A 25,831-nucleotide genomic window follows, 5' to 3' on the forward strand; every position below is an offset into this window, starting at 1 on the left:
AATGCTTTGGAAGAGACCTCACAAGGAAGAAACCGCAAGGGAACACCATCTACTGGAAGGCATGGGATGCATAGCCCTAGGGATAGATGTTCCACGACCACCACCCCCAAAAGAAGACGATGGGTGGTGGTGGTCGGGGACTCCCTCCTAAGAAGGACTGAGCCATCCATCTGCCATCCGGACCTGGAATCTCGAGAGGTGTGCTGCTTACCGGGAGCTCAAATTCAGGATGTGACTGAGAGGCTTGCCAAACTGATCAAACCTTTGGATCGCTACCCCTTCCTGCTTCTCCATGTGGGAACTAACGATACGGCCAAGAATGACCTTGAGTGGGTTACTGAGGATTATACAGCGCTGGGAAGAAGGATCCAAGAATTTGGAGCGCAAGTGGTATTCTCATCCATCCTCCCTGTTGAAGCGAAAGGACTGTGCAGGGATCGTCGAATTGAGGAAGTAAATGCGTGGTTGCGCAGGTGGTATTGCAGAGAGGGCTTCAGTTTCTTCGACCATGGGACTCTGTTCTGGGCACAAGGTTTGTTAGGAAGAGATGGGATCTAACAAAGAGAGGAAGGAGCATCTTTGCGGGCAGGCTTGCAAACCTAGTGAGGAGGGCTTTAAACTAGGTTTGTTGGGGGACAGTGACCAAAACCCTGAGGGGAGTGGGAAAGTTGGATACCAGGAAGAAATGCAAAGATGAACGAGCAAGAAAGGAGGACGCCTGATTCAAATGGAGAAGATAGGACAATCAACTGGTTATCTGAGGTGTTTGTACACTAATACAACAAGCCTGGGCAACAAACAGGGAGAACTGGAGGCCCTGGCCCAGTCCAAGAAATATGATTTAATCGGGATAGCAGAGACTTGGTGGGATGACTCGCATGACTGGAGCGCAGTCAAGGAAGGGTATATACTGTTCAGGAAGAACAGGCAGGGGAGAAAAAGAGGAGGAGTTGCATTATACGTAAGAGAGCGCTATGATTGCTCTGAACTCCAGTATATAGAGAGTGAAAAACCTGTTGAGAGTCTATGGGTTAAGTTTAGAGGTACAAACAACAGCAGTGATGTTGTGGTTGGTGTCTACTTCAGGCCACAGAATCAGGTGAATGAGGTAGATGAGGCTTTCTTCAGACAACTGAGAGAAGCATCCGGATCGCAGGCCCTGGTTCTCGTGGGGGACTTCAATCACCCTGACATCTGTTGGGAAACCAATACGGCAGTACACAGGCAATCCAGGAAGTTTTTGGAGAATGTTGGGAATAACTTCTTGGTACAAGTGCAGAAGGATCCGACCAGGGGCCGTGCGCAGCTTGACCTTCTGCTCACAAACAGGGAGGAACTAATAGGGGAAGCAGAAGTGGGTGACAGCCTGGGAAGCAGTGATCATGAGATGGTAGATTTCAGGTTCCTGACCAAAGGAAGAAAAGAGAGTAGTAAAATACACACCTTGGACTTCAGAAAAGCAGATTTTGACTCCCTCAGACACCTGATGGGCAGAATCCCCTGGGATGCTAACATGAAGATGAAGCGACGAGGAGTCCTGTGGCACCTTATAGACTAACTGAAGTGTAGGAGCATAAGCTTTCATGGGCAAAGACCCACTTCGTCAGATGCATGTAGTGGAAATTTCCAGAGGCAGGAATAAATATGCAGGCCAGAATCAGGCTGGAGATGACCAGGTGGATCCAATCAAGGAGGATGAGGCCCACTTCTAGCAGCTGATCTGGAGGTGTGAATTCCAAGAGAGCAGAAGCTGCTTTTGTAGTTAGCAAGCCATTCACAGTCTTTGTTTAATCCAGAGTTGATTGTGTCAAACTTAAAGATGAACTGTAGCTCAGCAGTTTCTCTTTGAAGTCTGGTCTGTTTAGTCTGCAGAAGCGAAGAATGAGGGGGGATTTGATAACAGCCTTCAACTTCCTGAAGGGAAGTTCCAAAGAGGGTGGAGAAAGGCTGTTCTCAGTAGTGACAGATGGCAGAACAAGGAGCAATGGTCTCAAGTTGTGGTGGAAGAGGTCCAGGTTGGATATTAGGAAAAACTATTTCACTAGGAGAGTGGTGAATGGGTTACCTAGGGAAGTAGTGGAGTCTTCATCCCTAGCCGCATTCAAGTCTCAGCTTGACAAAGCCCTGGATGGGTTGATTTAGTTGGGATTGGTCCTGCCTAGAACAGGGGCTGGACTTGATGACCTTCTGAGGTCTTTTCCAACTCTATGGTTCTATGATGATTGTATGACTGTATATGTTGCAGGAACTTATACTCCAGTTATTTAGTAAAATATCTGTATTATATCTTGTTCAACCCTGAGTAATACATTTTTCCACTTCAGTTGTTTCAGTACAAGAAAGAAATAAATGATGTATCAGTAATAGCAACCAATGAAGCCATCCTGGAAGTAATGCTTAATAAGATAATTAACCTTTGGAATAAAACTAATTTCCATTTGTCTCTTCACCGCTCTGAAACGTCAACTGTCATGATTATTTCATCTCCTGAAGATATTATGGCTCAGTTAGAAGAATCTCAAATAACAATTTCAACAATTAAGGGTTCTTGCTATGTTGGGCCAATTAAGGTAAAGATTACACATTTTCTGTTTGTTTTTAAGGAGTCTTAATTGTTTATATACCTGTGCACAATTTATTGTTTTGAGACTCAGCCCAGATTGCAACTGTAAATGGACTTATTTTATAGCTCCTAGAACCGATTTACTATTATTAAAAAGATGCTGCTGGGGATTGCAGCTGTATCAGTATATTAAAAGTAAACCAGATATAGCAGCTAGATCTTCTGAGGATCCCTTTTGAAATTTCTGCTTGCCCTTTGTTTAAAGCAAATGTAGATAAGTGTATTTTTGTTAAAAAGTATGTAGAAATAGGTTCACAGAATTTATTATTTAAATAGTATAAAACAAACTTATGGCATATCTTAGTAAGAGTTTTGTTTTTTTTTTCAAATACAAGCAGTTAGCTCCTAATGACACAGGATTTTTGTCGCATTATGTGACACGTGTAGAAATTTTGTATGTACTGTTATGCTATAGTCTGCTCAAAACTCCATCAAAATTTTGTTTGGGAGTCCTTCAATAAAATACCTTGCAGAAGTAAGACTTTCTAATAAATTTACGTTTTATATTATAATATTTTATATGGTAGAATCTTGTGGATGCATGGGACCGTAAGTTAAACCTCTTCTCTCGCACCCTGGAGGTATGGTTGACTTGCCAAAGGAATTGGATTTACCTAGAACCAATCTTTCACGCTCCAGAAATACAAAGGTATGTATGAATCATGTTGTATCAGGGCAAAATGATCTTAGAAGACAATTGAACCTGAATTATGTTCAAGTATTTAAGAAACAGGGACCAGTTTTTAAGGAAGGATACCTTGGTGATGAATGAGACACAAACAAAGGTGTGGATTTCTAGATTGTGATCTGATGAAGTTTGTCATCCTATGATGGGACCCAATGCTGAGAATTCAGTAATACTGTGAAACTATGTAGCACTTTAAAGACTAACAAGATGGTTTAATAGGTGATGAGCTTTTGTGGGCCAGATCCACTTTGCCCACGAAAGCTCATCACCTATTAAACCATCTTGTTAGTTTTTAAAGTGCTACACATAGTTTTTCCTTTTGTTTTAGCAAGATCAGACTAACATGGCTACCTCTCTATTATTATTCAGTAATACTGTGACAGTGTTTGTCAGGAGGCTTTGTTTTACAAAATCAACCAAGATATACATAGCATGAAAAGAAAACTTAAAACATTTTGGCCTTTTCTGTATATAGAATTATATTAATTAAAAAAAAAGGATTTTGAACTGATTCAATAAAGCTTACAGCAAACCTTTTGTACTGATTCTTTTAATTAGCTTAATTGGATATCAAAGTGAACTAAATTGACATAAACAAGGTTGAAATTGAAAAAGAGTGCCCACTTATGGTTTTACACCAGTTTAACTCAGCTTTTAACACTGCACTTTTATAGATAACACTTAAGAGACTAGCTAAAATTTCCACTTCACTAAAATAATACAGCAGTATGTTTTAACAGAAGCCTTTATCTTGTCTTTTTTGTATAGGATTTTTTAAAATTATTCTTAGCTAACTTCCAACCAGGGGGATGAATGACACAGTTACATGGAGAGAAAAAACTAGGTTACATCCTGTTTACTGGAGTTTTCTGAATACTTTTTCTCCCAAGATCACATTCATCTTTCTCTCCATTGTATCTTTTCTTATATTGGTCAGGAACTCAGGGGATTTGTTAGATATGCATTTTATTATAGAGGTTTTGGCAGTGATAAATGCACGTTCTGGCACTCATAAACTATGGTATGAGAGAAATAAATAGACTGACTAGCCTGTGTTGAAGAAACCACCCTGTGAAAGGTATAATTGCTTTTCAATTGATCTGACTCTGTGGCTCAACATACAAGTCCAAAATGTGTGTTTAGGGAAGTAATACAAAGAGTATAGGGAAAATAAATTGACAAAATGTGAAATTATGTATATTTGAATGTTGCATTCTATAAATTGATTTCTAATAATGTATGTTATTTAAATAGGCAGCTTCCAGCAGAAGCAAGTCTTTTCTCTCAGGTCAATAACAAATGGAAAGAGATAATGGAGTGTACAGAGGATGATCCAAATGCTCTTAGGGCAGCTACAGCTGCTGGAGTCCTGGAGATGCTGCAGACCAACAATGCACATCTTGAAAAAATACAGAAGTCTCTTGAGGTAAGATGACACTAGATCTTCTTACTTCCAGCCCTGCTCCTTATCCACTAGACCATGCTGGAAATCAGTGCTTCTTCAGCAAGTAGTATCCCTGTGGGTGCTCCAATCAGGTCTCAGTATGTGCCTGCACCAGGGATCAGAGATTTTTGTGAGCAGTGCCCCAGGCGCCATGCTTGCACACTTAGCACCCTCCCTCCCCCGAGCTTGTGGAGTGTGCATGCAGCGCGAGTCCTGCCAGTTCCTTTTCAACTGTCCCTGGCTGAAGACACCTACAAAAATCTCCGCTGTCTGATTTAAGAGGAGTAACTGGCTCACTACGCTGCATGGTGCAGGGGAACACTAACTCTTCACAGAGTGGCTCCCACTCACCTACACCACTATCCCCAAGATCTGATTACAGTAGCAGGCATAGGAGCACGCTCTCATCAGGCCACTCTCCTTCTCTGTCATTAACTTCCTGGCATTCATACAGGGATCACTCCCTTCAACAATATCCCATTTGGTCCAGCCAACCGTGGATGTATCCTCCACATCAGCTCCCGCTTCAGTGGAGCTCCTGAGATACATGGCAAGGATACCGGCTGCAGTCCTCCCATACCTATCATTTGAGGCACACAGCCTCTACATCCCAGCAACACCGCACCTCTAGGCACTCACCCACAATCTCTGTATGTTCCTCACCTGCTCACCCACCCTCAGTAATTTCTCAAGTGGGTTCCAGTGAGCATGACAACTTACCTCAGTCAGATTCAGAGACCCTCACATGAACCCAGATCCAGGCAGGAGGAAGCAGTATTCTAGATCTCACCTTCTCCTCTGGCAGATGACCTGAAACATTTTCAGGAACTTTTCAAACAGATAGCCCAATTGCAAGACATCACATTACAAGACGTTACAAACAATTACATTACACATTACAAACAATACAAATTACTCACTATATTACAACCCTCAGCATCCTCAAAAATAGTTTTACCCATCAACAAAGCTATCCTTGAACCTTCGGATGCTTTGTGGCAAAATTTAGCCTCTGTTCAACCCACAAACCGCGGGGTGGACAGAAAGGACATGGACTTTTTATTTGCCCACTCACAGCCAAATTCCCTGGTGGTGGACTTGGTGAATCACAAGGCTAAGAATCCACAATTTAAATCTACACCCAGTGACAAAGAACACAAACAGCTAGACGCTTTGGGCCACAAAGTGTACTCTTTGGCCACTTTCCAGTTCTGTATATCTAATTACACAGCATTGTTAGCTAATTACAATCATGCCAATTATGTCAAATTACAAGACTTGCTACAGGACCTCACCTCCAATCCGTCATTAAGGATGGGTTTGTCAATAGCTAAAACAGCTCTTCAGGCTGCTATGGATGTCGCAGACACCGCAGCTAGAGCCACAGCCATAGTAATGCACAGGGCCTCGTGGCTGCAGTCATCAGGGGTCCCAAGGGAACTACATGCAAGGGTGGAGGATCTCCCCTTTGACAGGAAACAATTGTTTGCTAAAAATGCAGATAAGGTCCTAAACTCTATGAAGGACTCTCGTATGACACTACACACCTTGGGCTTGTACACCAGCCCCAATAAGAAGCGTAAATACACTCCCTACCAAAAACCGAGGGATTATAATTACAACTATTACAGGCAGCAGCAGAGGCAATAGGATAACAGGCCCAAGCAATGCCCTAATAGGAGGAGGAATCAGCAAAACCAGTCCTCCACAAATCAGGCCACTTCTAATAAGCAGCAAATTTGACGTTTTGGTTGGGGGTCTGAGCGACGACTCCACAAGTCCAGTGCAGTCCAGTGTCACCTTCAGTCACCCACCTGAGACCTTTCTAACAACAGTGGGCCCAAATCACCACAGACAAATGGGTCCTAGAAATTATCAAATTGGATTATACTATCCCCTTTACTTCCATGCCCCTTACCCAACCTCTTACCCCGTCCCTTTTCAGGGACCCCTCTCATGAGCTCCTGTTATGGGCAGAGGTGCAAAAGCTACTTACCTTAGGAGCAATAGAACCCATCCCCAAGAAACATTGGGGAAAGGGGTTTTACTCCAATTATATCCTCACAGTCAAAAAAATAGGGTGATGGAGACTGATCCTCAATCTCAGGAAACTCAACAAGTTCATTCTCAATACAAAATTCAGAATGGTGACCTTAGCAACAATCATACCTGCACTGAACAAGGGTGAGTGGTTCTCAGCCCATGACCTAGAAGATGCATATTTCCATGTGACTATCCATCTGTCCCACAGAAGATTCCTCAGATTCGTCGTAGGACAAGTTCATTATCACTACAGAGTCCTCCCCTTTGGCTTCTCTATGGCCCCTTGAGTATTTTTGAAAACCCTAACCATAGTCACAGCCTTTCTCAGAAAACAAAATGTCAGTATCTTCCTTTATATAGACAATTGTCTAATCAAAGGCCCTACCTATCAGTAAACTATCATCATGACAACTATTACCAGGTAATGTTTTTCCTGATGTGGCCTACTTATCAACATGCAACAATCCACCGTCCACCAAAAATCCAGTCCACACAAAAGATAGAGTTCACTGGGGCATTGTTAGACTCAGTCACAGCAAAAGCCTGCCCCCTACCACAAAGATTCAGAGTGATCTGTGATGTCATTCGACAGGTTAGACAGGCCCCCTTCTCTACAGTCCGCACGTGCCTTCAATTACTAGAGCACATGGCGGCCCCGACATTTGTGGTCTTGCTTGTAAGGCTGCACATGCGTTGCCTACAACATTGGCTCTCAATCAACTATATACCAACCTGACCCAGCCTTGCAACTCACCTCTCGCTTCCTCCACCAGTGCTGCAGTCTCTCAAATGGTGGACATCTCCAAACAACCTCCTTGTTGGTATATCCTTCAGTTACTATAAGAACAGATGCAACACTTATGGGCTGGGGAGCCACTGTGGCGCAGCGTCAATACAGGATACATGGGCCCAACATGAGAGACACTTTCACATCCATATCTTAGAGCTCAGGGTCATTTGCAGGGCTTGCGCCCATTTCCTTCCCTTGATAAAGAGCAGAACTATCCGTGACCACATGGACAACACGCTGTCTATGTTTTATGTCAACCGGCATGGGGGTGCCCAATCACACTCTGATTGGGATCTGGTGCATCAGAAACCAGATAACCCCAACGGCCATGTACATACCAGGACAACAGAATGTGAGACCTGACAAGCTGAGCAGACATTTCTCAGATCAGCATGAGTGGGGGTATGTCTACACTACCCCCCTAGTTCGAACTAGGGGGGTAATGTATGCATACCGAACTTGCTAATGAAGCCCGGGATTTGAATTTCCCGGGCTTCATTAGCATAAAGCCGGCGCCGCCATTTTTAAAAGCCGGCTAGTGCGAACCCCGTGCCGCGCGGCTACACGCGGCACGGACTAGATAGTTCGGATTAGGCTTCTAATCCGAACTATCTGTACGCCTCGTGGAACGAGGTGTACAGATAGTTCGGATTAGGAAGCCTAATCCGAACTATCTAGTCCGTGCCGCGTGTAGCCGCGCGGCACGGGGTTCGCACTAGCCGGCTTTTAAAAATGGCGGCGCGGCTTTATGCTAATGAAGCCCGGGAAATTCAAATCCCGGGCTTCATTAGCAAGTTCGGTATGCATACATTACCCCCCTAGTTCGAACTAGGGGGGTAGTGTAGACATACCCTGGGAGATCAATACTAATGTCATCCTTTCAATCTTCCGCAAATGGGGCTTTCCAGGTATAAACCTCTTTGCAACACCTCACAACTGCAAATGCCACAGATTCTGCTCTCGGGCAGGACTAGGCAAGTGATCAGAAGGGAATGCCTTCACCATCCGCTGGACAGCTCCCCTACTTTATACTTTTCCACCAATTCCGCTTATTGCCAGAGTGATCAACCAGATCTGATCCGATTGAACCACGGTAATTTTAATAGCCCCAGCCGGGCCAAGACCGCCCTGGTTTCCTTACCTACACTACCGGTCGATAGATCAACCTATCCTTTTCCTGGTGGTGCTGAATCTCTTCACACAGTACCACGCATTATATGTCACCTCAATATCAAAACCATGAAACTCATGGAGTGATTTCTTCATGGGTCCAGAATGAAGAACTCACCTGTTTGGACAGTGTCAAACAAGTTCATCTAAACAGTCGGCGCCCCTCCACGAGAAGCACCTATCAAAACAAATGGACATGTTTTCAACAATGGTGCGCGATGCACAATTTGCATCCCACTACAGTCCCTATACCTATCTTACTCAACTACCTTTTGGATCTTAGCAATGCGGGCCTCTCCATCAGCTCTGTCCGAGTCCATCTGGTGGCAATCACGGCCTTCCATGAGCCGATAAACAGCTTCTCTCTCTTCGCACATCCCATGGTGAAGCATTTTCTCACAGGCTTACAGAAAATGCGTCCAAACCTCCGACGCTGGTGCACCATGCAACCTGAATTTGGTCCTTGACATGCTAACCAGCAAGAAGGGTAGAAGAAATCTTAGCCCTCATGGCAGACTCTCCTTTCACTACATTTACCAGGGATAAAGTCATACTCACACCTCATCCCAAGTTCCTCCCTAAGGTTATATCTGACTTCCACGTAAATGAACCCATCTACTTACCTGCCTATTTCCCTAAACCTCATGCCTCCCCCAAGGAGGCTATATTACATACACTGGATGCGAGGAGGGAAATTGCATTCTACCTTGATAGAACTAGAGCAACCAGAAAATTGGACAGGCTCTTTGTGGCATGGTCAGGACCATGCACAGGAACAGCAGTGTCAGCACAGCACCTAACCAAGTGGATTCCAGACTGCATACGTGTCGTTTATGAACTTAGGGGCAGATAGCCACCACAGCCCATCAGAGCTCATTCCACACATGTGAAGGCCACTACTACGGCCTTTCTGAACAATGTACTGTTGGCGGACATTTGTAGAGCAGCCACATGGTTCTCACACCATACTTTTACACAGCACTAAGCCCTATACAAGGGGCCAATACCCTCCATATCACTAGCAGATGTGATCCTTCCTTTTTCCACGTAGACTCCAATGCCCACCTCTATCGGGTGGGCACTGCTACGGAGTCACCTGAGTGGAACACCCACAGGGACACCATTTGATGAAAAAGAAGAAGTTACTCACTCTGTGCAGTAAGGATAGTTCTTCGAGATGTGTGTCCCTGTGGGTGCCTCCTGTCCTCCCCTCTGCTTGGAGTCTACAGGGACGTCAGGTAGAAAAGAAACTGATGGGACTCATGCCATTCATGCACTCCACAGGCCTGGGAGCGGTGGGCTGGGGGTGCTGAGAGCGCAGGTAGGAAAGATCCCTTTTACTTGAAAGTAGGAATAAGGGATCTTCCGGAAAAGGGTTTATTTTCCGCAAGATCCCGTCTAGACTGGCGCTTTTCTCCGGCAAAACCCCGAGCCGGAAAAAAGCGGCAGCCATGTTCATGCAAATGCCGCGGGAGATATTTAAATCCCCCACGGAATTTGCAATTCCGAAGTGTCTCATTAGCATCCCTTTTATGGAAAAGGGTGCCAATGTAGACACAGCCAATGAGATTTTGGGCAATCTGTCTATGACTGTGTAGTAATAAAGAAAAAAATCAGTATTACTTGTAACTGAATTCTTTTGTGCACCAGTTGGCAGAGAACGTGTCTTATGTTGGCTTCTCTCATTTGGTATGTTATTCAGAAACTGTTTTGAAAATGGTACAGGAAGGGAATACAACACTACCTCTTGTCCTCAGGTCTACCCATCCTTAATGGGGCAGATCTGAGATTTGAGTGCATTGTATGTTGTATGGTAATTGTTCCAGTAGTAAGGTATCTGACTCTTGGAAGGGTGAAGGTATGTAATTTTAGGTAACTGAACTTTGCATTTCCTCACTTATGTGGTTTTGTGTGTGGAATTTTATGTACATAGCAACCTTAGCTGTATTTTGAGCATCAGTGATGAGGGAAAATCTGTGCCTTGACAATAAAACTTAGATAGATCTGCTCCTTGAAAAAGGGTTGGGTTTCACTGTCTGCATGATGAGAAGGCAGGGAGAGAGCAAAGGACAGAAGATCCATCTCTGCATGACTCTCCAGCCTGTTGCAAGGACAAATAAGGCGTGTTCAACCCAGCCCTCTACCAGGTGAGTTTACTGTTGTCATGAGGCTATGGCCTGATAGGCATGATAGCTACATGTTTTATGTTGTCTCTGTGAATTGGGTGAATGATGTAAAGCCATGACATTTTGGCATAAATGACATTGATCAAGATTATATAACACCTGAAGGAGCTGGACTTGCAATTCATAAGAAATAATTGATGACCCAAGTACATATTTTTATTTACATACTTTTTTAAACTAAATGACTAATAGTAGAATAATAAAATCCCAGGATTAGAAGGAAGTGCAAAGGTCATCTTGGCTGACCTCCTGCCAAGATTCAGGGTTTGTTGTGTTTAAATCATCCAGGAGAGATGATGCTCCAGTCTCCTTTTGAAAACTTCCAGTGAAAAAGCTTCCATAGCCCCCCAAAGCAAACATTTCCATTATCCTACTGTTCTTAGAGTTTATGCTATGCTGTAGTTTGAATCCATTTTCTCTTGTTCTGCCTTTATGGTAAAACAGAAGAACTTTTCTCCATCTTTTTTTATGGAAGCTTTTCAGGTAACTAAAGTCCACTACCATATCCTCTCTTAACTTTCTCTTTTCTAAACTAAGCCTATCCAGTTCCTTCATCCTTTGTTCATATGGCTTGCATTTCATTCCTTTGATCATCTTTGTCACTTAGCTCTGGATCCTTTCTGGTATCTATATCCTTGCTACATATTGATCACCAAAAATTGGACATAGTGCTTCAGGTGCTACATTGTCTGGGAGAGACATATATCTCAGATAAGTGCAGAATCTGTAGTTTTTTTTCACCCCAAGACAATAAAGGGTAGAGGTATACATTTAAAAGCTCTGTTGATGGACCAGTACTTAGACTCAGTGCTGAGCACTTCAGTGCAGAACGCTCCCCTGGCACTGTCATCATCGTCCCTGGCTCTGGCTAAGAGGACTAAGATGTCAGCAAGGGTCAGTCCCCCTGTTCTCAAAAGGACAAGGGATGATTGGATGGGAGGCTGCCCTCAGGAAAAAGCCCTGTGCAGGCCGACCATAGCAGTCCTGTCCATTCCTCACTTCCCATCACTTCCATGCCAGAGGCTTTCCAGGAATCACAGGATATCTTGACCATGCTGGTACTGCCTCCTCTGGCATCGGTTGGATCCCTTGCATAGGTGGAAGCCACCGTTTGCCCCTCAGTTGGCGAATGCCTGATATTCTCCCTTTACTGCTTGATCAGACAGGAGAGCTCCTCATAGTTCCACTTGATTGGTGAGAGAGACACTGGCACTGGATGCTGAATCTTAAGTGTTGCCGGAGTCCAGGCATAGACTTATGGAGGCATGTGTCCTGCCCCCCACTTCCCCACAACAGTGGCATCATAGGGAGAGTTACTCCCCATATGAGTTTCACCGCTCTAAGAGTAATTCCCCATGACCATGGCACTGCTTGCCATAATGCCGATACTCAGCAGCACCAAGCTACATTAGGCATGGGGGCATAGCCTATAGAATCCTGCTCAACATCCCAGCCCTAGCAGTCATACTCTCAGCACCAGTCACTGCCAACAAGGAGCAGATCCAAAGATCAATGTAGCTCTGGGGGCCACCAGTCCAGGCATAGCACTTGGTCACTGAGATCACTGTCACCACCAGGTTTTCGGTACTGGAGAGAGTGCAGCACATGTTCCCATTTGTGGGCTTTAGCCAGCATCTGCTCAGCAAGTGCTGCATCAGACTGTCTCCTTGCTCCCAGAGCAATCTTTGGCACTGCACCTGAGGCCATTCCAGCTGGTACTGCAGATGGCCTTTCAGGGTATACTGTGACCTCAGGCTCAGTGGCCAACACAATGGTGCCCATGGACCACCTGGGTTTTCAGGTTCAGCCCCAGGCTACCCATTAGGTGGCTGGAGCATCAGAGGCCCCTTTGGTGCCCCCCCACTGGCCATGTACAGGTACTGGAAGTTGCCAGACCAGTTACTCAGTTGAAAAAGGGACTGGACAATCAGCCTACATCACTTGAAGAGGACCATCTGGACCAAGTCTCTTCCTCATTGCCAGACTAAGCCATAGTGGCACCCCCTCCGGAGGTCCCACCTGATGATATGAAGGCCCATCAGGACTTTTTGAAGAGGGTGACAATCAGCCTGGATCTCCAGGTGGAGGAAGTCTAGGAGACCTTGGATTCCCTCTTTGTTTTCCTTAGCCGGATTGTACCAGATAGAGTGGCCTTGCCATTGCATGAAGCAATAGCCAAGGTTGCTAAGTTTATGTGGCAGACTCCTTCATCCATCCTGCCTATCTCCAAGAGGGTGGAGAGAAAGTACTTTGTGCCCACCAAGGACCATGAGTATTTGTATACTCACCCTGCAAGTAACTCACTGGTGGTGGAGTCGGTCAACCACAGGGAGCATAAGGGCCAGCATGCCCCTACCCCAAAGAGTAAAGACTCCAGTGGTTGGATCTCTTTGGATGTAAGCTTTATTCCTTAGCCAGCTTTCAGCTACAGATGGGAACAATTAGGCCCTTTTTGCTCACTACAACCTCAATACATGGCAGGCAGTGTCCAAATTCGAAGCCTTACTTCTCGAAGCGTCTAGGAAAAAGTTCAGTGCTATTGCAGAGGAGTGAGCTTCTATGACCAGGATGGCTCTGTAGGCAGCTTCTGATGTGGTGGACTCGGCAGCGTATTCCATAGCTTCTGTCATGTTGATGCAAAGGGCAGCTTGGTTGCTTCTGCCCTGCCTGTCTCTGGAGGCCAAGAGCTCAATGCAGGACCTCCCGTTTGATGGCATGTCTGTATTTCCAAGCAAATGGACACAAAATTACATGGGCTTAAAGACTCCTGTACGACTCTAAAAGCCTTGGGAGTATACATCCCAGGGCCTGAGCAGAAGTTTAAGCCCCAGCCACCCCAGTCAAAAGGGCCTTATTCCTGCAAAGACTTGGCCTAATGGTGTCTGAAGCCCTTCCTTTGGAGGCAGGGGCATCAATCCCAGTCTGCCTCCCAAGTGTTCTCTAGCCAGGCCAAATTTGGAAAATACACCTTTTGAGGGTGTGCCCAATGGCAGCATGGCCACACTATATCCTCCCCATTTCTTTCCTTCCATCCCTTCCTCCTAGCCTGGAGAGAGATCAGAGCGGACTGTTGGGTCTTGGCTACCATACAGCACACTTTGGCTGTCCTCTACCCCCCATTCTTACTCATCCACCCTGTCTCTATTTAGGGATCTGTCTTGCAAGGAACTTCTCAAGCAGGAGATTATGGAGTTGCTCCAATTGGGAGCAGTGGAAAGGATGCCTACTAGGTTCCCCATCCAGCGATTTTACTCCTGATATTTCTTAATCCCCCAAACTAGAAGAATCCTGTGGCCCATCTTGAACCTGCAAGTCCTGAACAGTTACCTGGTTTGCCTCAAGTTTTGCATGGTCTCCCTGGCCATGATTAATTCTGTCCTGGATCTGGGAGACAGGTATGACACCCTTGACCTCAAAGATGTGTATTTTCACATTGTGATCTTCAAGGGACTTGGGCGATATCTGTGGTTCAAGGTAGGCCAAAACGATTACCAATTTGCATTGCTTCCCTTAGGCCTAGCAACAGCTCCCAGGGTATTCACAAAGTGTATGTCAGTGGTAACGGCTTACCTGAGGTGCCATGGCAGCCAGGTTTATCCTTATCTAGACGACTGGCTGGTCAAAGGTCATGCTGAAATCAGAGTTCATCGCTCTTCTCCTCAGCATGTGCTGACACTCAGTCTCCTGATAAATGACAAAAAGTTGTTAGTTCTGGTGCAAATGATCGAGTTCCTTGGTACAGTGCTCAACTCCACTACAGACACAATATTTCTTCCTCAATACTGTTCAACCCTCTATGGGCCTTATTTGGCAGCTATCTCTGGCACTTCTGACCACTGTACAAGCTTGCCTTCTTCTTCGGATAGTATCCTTGTAGGTGCTCCACTGTGGGTGTCGGGCTAGTCCAGGCACCACAGATCGGAGATCTTTTAGCCATTGTCTGCCAGACTGCACATGCGCGGTGGCCATCTTACGGCTTTTCGTGCCGTTTTCAGTCGTGTGGTCCTGCTCCGCCAGTTCCTCCTAACTGTTTTCGGGCGCAGACAGAGAAACAACTTGCTCTCGCATCAATCCTGACAGGATCTAAAAGGAGAGAGAAAAAAGTTGTATTTAGTTAGTTAGTTGTTATTTTACATATTGTTCTAGTTAGTTCATTAGTGCGTTAAAAAAATTAATTAGTAGAATTCGTTAAGATGTCTGGATCCCCAGGGTTTAAGAAGTGCTCAACTTGCAAAGAGTCCATGCCCGCTTCAACAGATGGGCACTCATCTTGTATAAGATGCCTTAGTGAGGGACACATTCCCCAAAAGTGTTCCCACTGCTCGAAGTTGACGGCATGGGCACGTTGAGACCATGAAATGCTGCTCAAAATATTACTCTTCAACAAAGCCCTTCAGCCGCAGCCGGACCCTTCGACCATGCCGCCATGTCACACTTCTCTGAAGGTGACGCATAAAAAGAAGACCTTGTCCCCATCCCGCTCTCTACCACTACCCAGTGTGAGTACAGGGGACAAGCCAGGCACCTCAGGACTGACGATGATCCGTAGACCAGACAAGGACAAACAGGTGTGTAGCACTTCAGCACCAAGGCCAATAGTGCATGCTGCACCTCGACCAAAGTTGGCACCGATGCCATCGGCACCCTCAGCACCGACGTCCTCAGCACCAATTCCGGCCACAACATCGGCACTGGACTCTGTTCTGGCACCAAGCGCACCAACAACAAACATGTCAGCACCCGCTTCATCAGCACTGACAGCGCCGATGCCGATTGTCTCAGCACTGAGCCACTCCAAAACCGCTCTGTTGGCACCGATGCACTCCTCTCTGGAACCTACCTACTCGCGAGTCTTAACAACCCCTAGATCGATGCCTCCTATATCTCCAGTATACTACTCACCAGCACTGATCAGGCGAAGAAAGAAGACACACAGGCTTCCTACTTCATCTCCTAGCCCTGAGACAGAGCCGTTCTCTCCAGAACCACCATCTTCATCTCTGGTATGGCCATCCCATTCAACTCATCATTCCTCCAGACCACAGTATTTGCAGCACAACGTATCTCCGCACTCAAGATATCACCGATATCACAGTCACTATTTCCCATCACCACCTTATTCATGGGGACGCTCAAGATCACCTCAATCCCCCTCATACTACAGAATTTCTAGGTATAGGGAGGACTATAGATATGCACACAGGTATTCGCCATACCATGATGATCGATGGCTCAGACATTGCAGTCACCAGGAGCATTCGCCCTGCTCACCTGCCCACTTAAGAGGCATATCACTTTCATCTGCTCCTTCATATACTACCCCAGACAAGAGCAGATCTGTTTCACCATTTACACACAAACGACCTACACCTACTGGCGACCAACCGCCAACGGTCCAGCATGTCACGGAGCGGAGCACGCACTTATCAGACATGGAGGAATCTCAACAACAATCCCCCATAGATGTGGCGTCCTCCTCTCTGGACAATGCAGTATTCCAGGGAGATACCTCACCCGTGGACGATATGAAAGACTTCCAGAAACTGTTTAGAAGGGTCGCTGAGAGTCAAAATGTCCAACTGGGAGAGGTTCAGCAGAAGCAACACCATCTGCTGCGGAATCTACACCCATCCCAGTCATCCAAGGTGGCCCTCCTATCGGACGAGGCCATACTTGAGGTAGCCAGTGACATCTGGCAAACTCCAGCTTCCGTTCTGCCTACCAACAGAAGAACGGACAAGAAGTACTTCGTCCCAGCCAAAGGAATGGAGTTTCTCTTTAACCATCCTCAACCCAATTCCTTGGTCATGGACGCGGCTCAGCAAAGAGCCAAAGCGCTGCATTATAAGAATGCCACCGCAGATAAGGACAGCAAGAAACTTGACCTACTAGGCAGGAAAGTATATTCATCGGCAACATTAACACTCCGCATGGTGAATTACTCTGCCTTATTGGCCAATCATAATTTTGATAATTATGCCAAACTTGTCCCTGTCCTTGAACATCTTCCGGAGGGTAAACGTCAAGTCCTGAAAGTTATAATTCAGGAAGGATATGTGTCGTCCTGTTCCACACTACACATCGCACTGGACATGGCCGATGCAGCAGCCCGCACCATAGCCACATCCATAGTCATGTGCAGGGCTTCATGGCTACATATGGCGGCAGTTCCCAAAGAGCTCCAGAGTAAGGTGGAGGACTTACCTTTTGATAGGCAAATGCTGTTTGCGATAAGACTGACCAAGTCCTCCACTCTGGCCAAGACTCACACACAACATTAAGAACCTTGGGTATGTATACACCACCATACCACCAGAAGCGAAACACACCTTATCAAAGGCAGAGACCATTATCCTTCGCACCATCTTGGCCACACCACTATGATCCTCAAAGACCAAGGCAGCATCTCCAGAGGCGACGTCCACAAGTCGCTAGGCCAACCCACCAGCAGTCAACCAAGCAGCAGGTTTGACATGAGCATCGAGGGATTGCTAACCATCCAATTGTTGCACAGTCACAACGTCACCAACGCACTTTTCCATCATCTCTTGAGGCCCTTTCTCCATCGCTAGGCTACAATAACGTCAGATGGATGGATCATTCAGCTTATAACGTCAGGCTACGTGATCCCATTTGCGTGCCCCCCCTCCCACTCCTTCCCCTCCCTCCCTCTTCAGGGACCCATCTCACGAACCTCCTCTCAAGCAGGAGGTAGTGCATCTACTCAACACAGGAACAATAGAGAGGGTACCGGAGGCATTTGAAGGGAGGGGTTTTTACTCCCACTATTTCCTAACAGAGAAAAAATCTTGGGGTTGGAGACCCATACTCGACCTTTGGCGGCTAAACCAACACCTCCACAAGCAGCACTTTAAGATGGTGACGCTAGCAACAATCATACCTGCACTGGAACATGGCGACTGGTTTGCATCCCTTGAGTTACAGGACGCCTACTTTCATATTACCATTCACCCAGCTCACAGACGATTCCTCCACTTCATAGTAGGCACCAACCACTATCAGTACAAAGTTCTTTCATTCAGACTATCGTTAGTCCCCAGGGTTTTCTCCAAAACATTGGCTGTGGTGGCGACATTCCTTCATCAACTAGGGATCATTATTTTTCCATATCTGGACAACTGCCTCCTCAGGGCCTCTGTTGGACTGTTCCCCACAACAAGTTGGCTGGTATTCCATTCCACCGACTTCAACCCATGGTCCAAATTACAACGGATGCATCCCTTCTTGGCTGGGGAGCTCACATGAGAAACAGTCAAGTCCAAGGTCACTGGTCTCCCGAGGAATCCCTCCTCCATATAAACCTACTCGAGCTCCGAACTGTACCCAATGCCTGCAAACATTTCCTACCGCTTATTCGCAACCGAGTGGTGAGGATACTTACAGACAATATCACAACAATTTATTATATAAACAGGCAGGGAGGAGCTCGCTCCCATTCCCTCTGCATAGAAGCTTTCCATCTATGGAACTTCTGCAACCGGCACAACATTTCTCTCGCAGCAGCCTACCTTCCAGAGGAGGACAATATTACAGTGGATGCGCTCAGCAGGCAATTCGCCCATCAACACAAGTGGGAACTACACCTACATGTCCTTTGTACAATATTAGAATGGTGGGGCCACCCATCTGCAGACTCTTCACCACACAGTACAACACAAAGTGCGTATAATATTGCTCAAGGGCAGGCATTGGCCAAGCATACAAAGGTAATGCTTTCCTCTACAACTGGGGCCATCGTCTCCTATATGTATTCCCTCCCATTCCTGTAATCCCCAGGGTCCTGGAGAAGATAATCATGGAGAAGGCAAAGGTGATTTTAATAGCACCATTCTGGCTTTGCCAGACTTGGTTTCCTTACCTGTTTCGAATGTCTCCTCATTCTCCGTACCATCTTCCCAGTTGACCTGATCTACTGACACAAGACCATGGGCAAATACTACATCCACAACCGGATCACCTCGCTCTGTCCGCATGATTCCTAATTGGTTCAGACAGAGAGAGATGAGTTGTTCCTATGAGGTCAAAGATGTGCTGTTACATAGCAGAAAATTCTCAACTCGTAGTACCTACCTCCATAAATGGCAAAGATTCCAAGAATGGTGCTCGGCCAGAAACCTAGACCTTGTCGAATCACCATTACACTACATCTTAAATTATGTCTTACACCTCACACACCTTGGATTGGCCCTCTCATTGTTCAAGGTGCATCTGGCTGCTATTACAGCATTCCATCAGCCTATTGATGGATACACTGCCTTCTCCCATCCGACTATGAAAAGATTTATTAAAAGCCTCACCAACCTTTTCCCTGAGCACAGACAACCTCCGGACCCCTGGAATTTGGAATTGGTCTTAGACACTTTAATGTGTCTACCATTTGAACCATTGGCCATATGTGATTTCTGTACCTTAACTATGAAAGTCCTATTCCTTCTAGCAATTACATCAGCTTGTAGAGTGGCGGAATTAGCGGCTCTCTCGGCTACTCCCCCTTACACCATCTTTACAGCACAGGGAGTAATGTTACGTCCCCCACCATCATTTTTACTCAAAGTTAACTCTTCTTTTCGCATAAATGAATCAAGTATTCTCCCCATATTCTATCCCAAACTACATATTTCGGAACATCACTTGAGACTACATTCCCTTGACATTCGTAAAGCCTTAGCCTTTTACATAGAAAGAGCTCATGATTTCTGGAAGTCCCAGAATTGCGTTGGATGACTGTTCCAGGGGCCACCCACTGTTGGCACAGAGAATTTCCAAAATAATCATTTCTTGCATTATGCACTGCTATGAATTAAGGGACGTTCCAATTCCATGAACCATAATGGCTCACTCTGCTAGAGCAATGGCCTCCTCAGCAGCTTTGCTCAAGGGGGTTCCCCTAAAAGATATTTGCCAAGTGGCTACCTCGTCGTCCAGCCACACTTTCGCAAAACATTACATGCTACAAAACATTCTCATGATGGACGCAGTGGTAGCCACTGCAGTACTTTCCTCAGTGGTAACTAATTGACTCTGAACCCACCGCCTTTAGTCTGGCTACTGCTGTGGAGTCACCCACAGTGGAGCACCCACGGGGACACTACCCGAAGAAAAAGAAGTTACTCTCCCTATGCAGTAATGATGGTTCTTTGAGGTGTGTGTCCCCATGGGTGCTCCACAACCCACCCTCCTCCCCTCTTTGGAGTCTGTTGTTTATGTCTTCCAGGCTTCGATGATCAGGAAGAACTGGCGGAGCCAAACCACGCAACTGAAAATGGCGCAAAAAGCCGCAAGTTGTCTGCTGTGCATGCGTGGTCTGGCAGACAACAGCTAAATGATTTCTGATCTGCAGCACCGGGACAAGCCCAACACCCACAGTGGAGCACCCAAGAGGACACACACCTCGAAGAGCCATCGTTACTGCACAGGGTGAGTAACTTCTTCTCATTCTCAGCCACATGGATGCGTGCAGTTATGTAATGCGCCTTTCCAGACTCAAAATGCACCCATTTCAGCTATGGTTAGCATCAGTGTATTCCCCAGTTTGACATTGTCAGGCGGTCATGGTGCTGACATACATCATTGAGACCCTTACAGGGTGGACAGGGCAGGAAAATCTTATGTCCGGTGTTCTCTTTCAGTAGTCTCTGCACTCAAGGGAACTGGTATCCAACACCTCATACCAGATTTGGTGCTCCCTTGTGATCATTCTGAGATATAACTGTCCTCCATGCTTGCTGCCTCTCTGTGATCATATGTGAGTATAACTGTGCCTGTTATCAAACACCCCTTTTTCTTTGAAGGGAAACAGTCACATTGCACACACATCCCATTGTGCTGGCATAACCAAACCCTAATCTTGCTTTAAGTTATCATAAGAGGAAGCTGCATATCAAATTTGGTAGTCCTAGCTCTTACAGTTTAGTTCTTTAACAAATGGACTCACAGTTGGACACATAGACAGATGCACAAACTCTCTGAAAAATATAGTAGATATCAATAAATATGGAATGTTATCCTGTGGCATTTTAAAATTGTCTTTATGCTGTAAGGGTTTCAACAAAAATAAGCATGATAAACAGAATTATTATTTTATAAATATGCATAGGGAAATACAAAAAAAGTAAGACCATACATCACTGCCACAAAGCGTTTCTAGTTTAACACAGACAAAAGCAAACCAGAGGACAAGAATTCAGTCTCAGGAAGACAAAGACACTGTATTAGATTGATTAGATGAATGCAAAAAGAGGACTTTCTGGAGAGGATTGGGGGTGAGGAAGGGTACTTAGCAGATTTGGAAGGAGGCTAGTGCAACTACAGTGGGGAGCATAAAAAAGGACAGAAAGCCAATCACGAGGAAGAGTAAAGAATAGAGAGAAGAATAGGGTGAATGTAGCATGTGAGGGAAAAGAATGAAGTTAAGAGGGGTATATGTGTGTGCAATGTAAGGTTATGAATGTAAGGATAAGGAGTTTGGGATCATATTTCTGTATTCTAGTTTCAATGTATCTTTAACATTATTTTTAAATTTTTGTTTGTTTGTTTGGAACAGGACTATCTTGAGATTAAACGAATGGTTTTTCCAAGATTTTATTTTCTCAGCAATGCTGAACTTCTTGATATTTTAGCTGAAAGCAAAAATCCTGAAGCTGTTCAGGTAACATTTTGGAATGCCATTCTAGGAACATTCTTTTTGTTACACATAGTGAAAGACTGTTCATATTTTATTCTGCTATTTTCTTTTATGTCTCTTCCTCAGCCTCATCTTGTGAAATGTTTTGCGAATACCAGGAAGTTACATATACTCAGATATGACCAGAGCTCTCCAGTGGTGGTGATGATCAGTTCTGCTGAAGAAGAGACTCTTTTAGTGCCAAAGTATGGTATATATACATGTCATTATTATAATTAACACAATGATATTTTAAAAAATATCTGCTGATTTTTTTTAGATGGCTCTTTATAGTAAAAGTCTATAACTTTGGATGGATTCCTTGATACAGATAGTGTTGGTATAAAATTACTGAAACTTGTGCCAGGTTGCTTCAACAGCATCAAAGCTTCTTTATGCCTCATCATAAACATGGCAGATGCCATCGATGGTGCTGCTTCAAGAGAGATGTCCCCGTGACTGCTTCATATCTGGTCTTGGTGCTGTCCCTGCACCTGGGTTGGAGATTTTGAAACAGTCCCTGCGCGGGCTGCACATATGTGGAGCCAATGGTGTACGCAGTGCTGCTCAGAACTGTGCATGCACACCCAGAGCACTCCAGTTCCTTCTCAACCAACCCCAGCCTGAGACGGAGCTCTGCAGTTCTCTGTATTCTTCTAAGCTTTTTCTACTTAAGCATAGTTTATTAGCCAGTTAGTGTTGTCATATAGTTGTTATTCATAGTATAAACTTGTTTTCTTTATCAAAATGCCAAGTTCCCTGGGCTTCAAGTGCTGCATTTCCTGCATGGACACAATGCCTGTTTCCGAGGGACATTCACAATGCATCAGATGCCTCAGTGAAGATCACCCACCTCAGTACTGCCCTGACTATGCCAAGCTTAAGGCCAAGATTTACAGGGATATAGATCTCTGCCGTAAAGTGATTCTTCTGGAGAAGAATCTTCACCCTGCTTCGGACTCAGGATCACAAGCTAGGGTAGTATGATAACCCTCAGATTCTCCTAATGGCACATCATTTTCTTCCCCATTTTTTGCAAACCATTTGTCTCATTTCCATTGTAGATGGGGCCACATCACAACACACAAGTGGGTTCTAAACCTGGTGGAAGTGGGATATACACTTCAATTTATTTCTTACTCTCCTGCCTACCCTCCCTGTCAGTGATACTCCTATTACTCACACCAAGCAGAGCATCAACAATTTAATGAATATTACCAACAATGCCAGACCCCAGGGCCCAAAGACATTGCTCTCCACCTTCTGGGGTGAACCAACCTGCAGCCTTCAATAAGCAAATTTAAGGCATCAGTCAAGAGCATTGAAAACAATTGAATCTCCCCAGTTCTTACAGAGAACAATCCATCCTTCACCTTCTGTTTATAATCATTCTTCCACAACTGGGAAGCTATCACCTCAGACCATTGGGTCTTAGAGATCTTTCAGTCAGGATATACCATCTCATTCACATCCCCATTCCCCAACCATCACCCTTTTCCATCCTTCTTCAGGGACCCTTTTCATGTGCTATTACTTTGTTCAGAGGTGCAACACCTTATCCACCTTGGAGCCATAGAGCCAGGGTCTACTCAGCACAGGGGGAAACGTTTTATTCACATTACTTCTTGACATAAAAGAAAAATGGGGGAATGCAACCCATTCCAGACCTCTATGGTTTGAACAAATATATACAAAAACAAAAATTCCGGATGGTCACTCTTTCCACAATAATCCCAGCACTGGTGTAGGGAGATTGGTTTTCAGCTCTCGACCTCCAAGATGTATATTTTCATGTTACTATCCACCTGGCACATAGGCGCTTACTCAGATTTACACTTGAGAACCACTATTATCAATACATTGTCTTTCCTTTTGGTCTCTCCACAGCACCATCAATGTTTTTAAAACACAAGTCAACATTAACACCTACCCAATAAATCCACTTTATAGGGGCTTTTCTCAACTCCACTATTCACTATTGGTCGAGACTCACTGCCACAGGAAAGATTCAGAGCAATCTGCAATCTCGTACACACCATTTCCATCAGCCTATAGGTCATGGCTTGTGACTGCCTCCAGCTACTATGACACATGGTAGCCTCTACCTTTATCATCTCCAGTGCCCGACTGCATGAGATGCCTTCAAATTTGGGTAGCTTCGGTATGCAAACCAAAATGGCACAAACTCCTCAAGTACCTTACAATGCCTTCTGCAGTCAAAGACTCACTACTGTGGTGGACCATCCCACTACACATATGCAAAAGGGCTCCATTCCAACAAGAACCCCACACAATCACCATCACAACAGATGCATCCCTCACAAGATGGGAAGCATACATCGGACAAACCACAATGCAGACTATGGTCCATTTTCAGAACCACTCTCCATGTCAACCTCCTCAAGCTCAGAGCTATACACCACGCCTGCTTCCATTTCCTCCTTGTCATCAGTGGCTGCAATATAAGGATCATGACAGACAACATAGCATGTATGTTCTATGTGAACAGGTAGGGTGGAGCTCGTTTCCACTCCCTTTGCACAGAGGCCATCAAACTCTGGAACTGGTGCTTCAAACACATCACCACCATAACTACCACATACCTATCCAGCATCCAGAATGCCACCATTGACAAACTTAGTAGTTGCTTCCCTGTACAACATGTGTGGGAGTTGGATAGTTCTGTCCTAAACACCATTTTTGAATGCTGGGGGTTTCTCCAACTCAAATTATTCACAACAGCCCAGAACAAAAAATGCCCAAAGTTATGTTCTAGAGCAGGTCTGGAATCCTACTCCAGGGCATATGCTTTTTCGCTCCCATGGACTGACATTTTTTTTTATAACCTTCCTACCCATACCCATATCCATACCAGTACCCAACAGGGTAATACAGAAGATCAGAACAGACAATTCACAAGTAATCTTAATAGCACCAGCATGGCCCAGGCAACTGTGGTATCCCTTCCTGACGGGACTGTCAGCCAATATCCCCATCCCCCTTCCACTCTGGCTCAATCTTTGATCTCTATGCAATGGCCAGATTATTCACCCAACATAGACCCTCTGCATCACAGAGCCTGGCTACTCAATGGTTCTCTCATGAAGAGCTAGTGTGCACAGAACCAGTATGCACACTCCTCCTACACAGCTGGACTCTAGCCACATGCACTACCTGCCTCCAAAAATAGAAGAGGTATGCTGCTTAGTGCACTCAGAAATATACCTCCCTAACCTCTGCACCTCTTCACTCAATCCTTGAATATTTACAGGAACTTAAATTGACAGGTCTCTCTACTAACTCCATCAAGGTCTGTCACGGTTAAATTCTCCAACCTGGCACTTCTAGTGGTGGTAATGGGAGCCAGCTAGCAGAATAAACTCTGTAAGAACCTGTTTCTGTAACTTCCAGAGACAAACTTGTCCGGTCTCAGTTTCCCTGAGATCTCCCCCTCCCCCTGCACACAAAAGGTAGCTGCTACCACCAAGTGTCATTTTGAATTAAAAACTAAAGAAAATAAATAAACCTTTTTACAGGGAAGAAACCACTTGGAATTCCTTCCCTGTGGCAAAGCTCTTCCTCCCCCCCAACCTCCGTTCTGCTAGGAGTAGGGGGAAACAAACATAGATAATCTGCAGAGATAATGGGGCTCTGTTTCTCCCAGGTTATGTGAGTTCACTTAGGCAGTAGGTTTAAGGACACAAAAATCAACCAATACTGGTTAACAAAACAAAAAGAAAACACTTTTATTATTAAAATAAGACTATTGTTGCAAGCTTAGTCAATGACTAGGTGCTAAAAGCCATGGATTGAAATAGACTCAGGGATTCTCCCTGGGCTGTAATTCTTAGTTACAAAAAGAGAAAAGAAAAACAATTAACCATCTCAGGCATGATTTCCAAACCTACAAACAAGGAAACCAATAAAACCTGATCTTGATTGAAATTCCTTATCTGCATTTCATGTTAGAAATCATTACAAAAGGAATAGAGCATAAGACAAAGAATATCTTATTGCCTCAGTATGAAACCATGGGACACCCACATCTTGAATGCTGCGTACAGATATGGTCGCCTCATCTCAAATAAGATATATTAGCATTGGAAAAGATTCAGAAAAGGGCAACAAAATTGATCGGGGTTTGGAATGGGTCCCATATGAAGAGAGATTAAAAAGACCTGGACTTTTCAGCTTACAAAAGAG

General features: G+C 45.1%; 1 protein-coding gene across 1 annotated transcript in view; it reads left to right on the forward strand.

Moving 5' to 3' along the window:
* DNAH14 (dynein axonemal heavy chain 14) overlaps positions 1 to 25,831 on the forward strand; it is a 605,515-nt gene that overhangs the window by 195,214 nt on the left and 384,470 nt on the right. The window contains exons 22-26 of the mRNA XM_075925276.2: positions 2,325 to 2,570; positions 3,151 to 3,272; positions 4,566 to 4,737; positions 21,509 to 21,613; positions 21,716 to 21,834. Of these exons, the coding sequence (XP_075781391.2) occupies positions 2,325 to 2,570; positions 3,151 to 3,272; positions 4,566 to 4,737; positions 21,509 to 21,613; positions 21,716 to 21,834 (764 nt within the window). The remainder of the gene's footprint in view (positions 1 to 2,324; positions 2,571 to 3,150; positions 3,273 to 4,565; positions 4,738 to 21,508; positions 21,614 to 21,715; positions 21,835 to 25,831) is intronic.

This window comes from Pelodiscus sinensis, chromosome 3 (genome assembly GCF_052426305.1).
Source record: "Pelodiscus sinensis isolate ZL-2025 chromosome 3, ASM5242630v1, whole genome shotgun sequence".
NCBI lineage: Eukaryota > Metazoa > Chordata > Testudines > Trionychidae > Pelodiscus > Pelodiscus sinensis.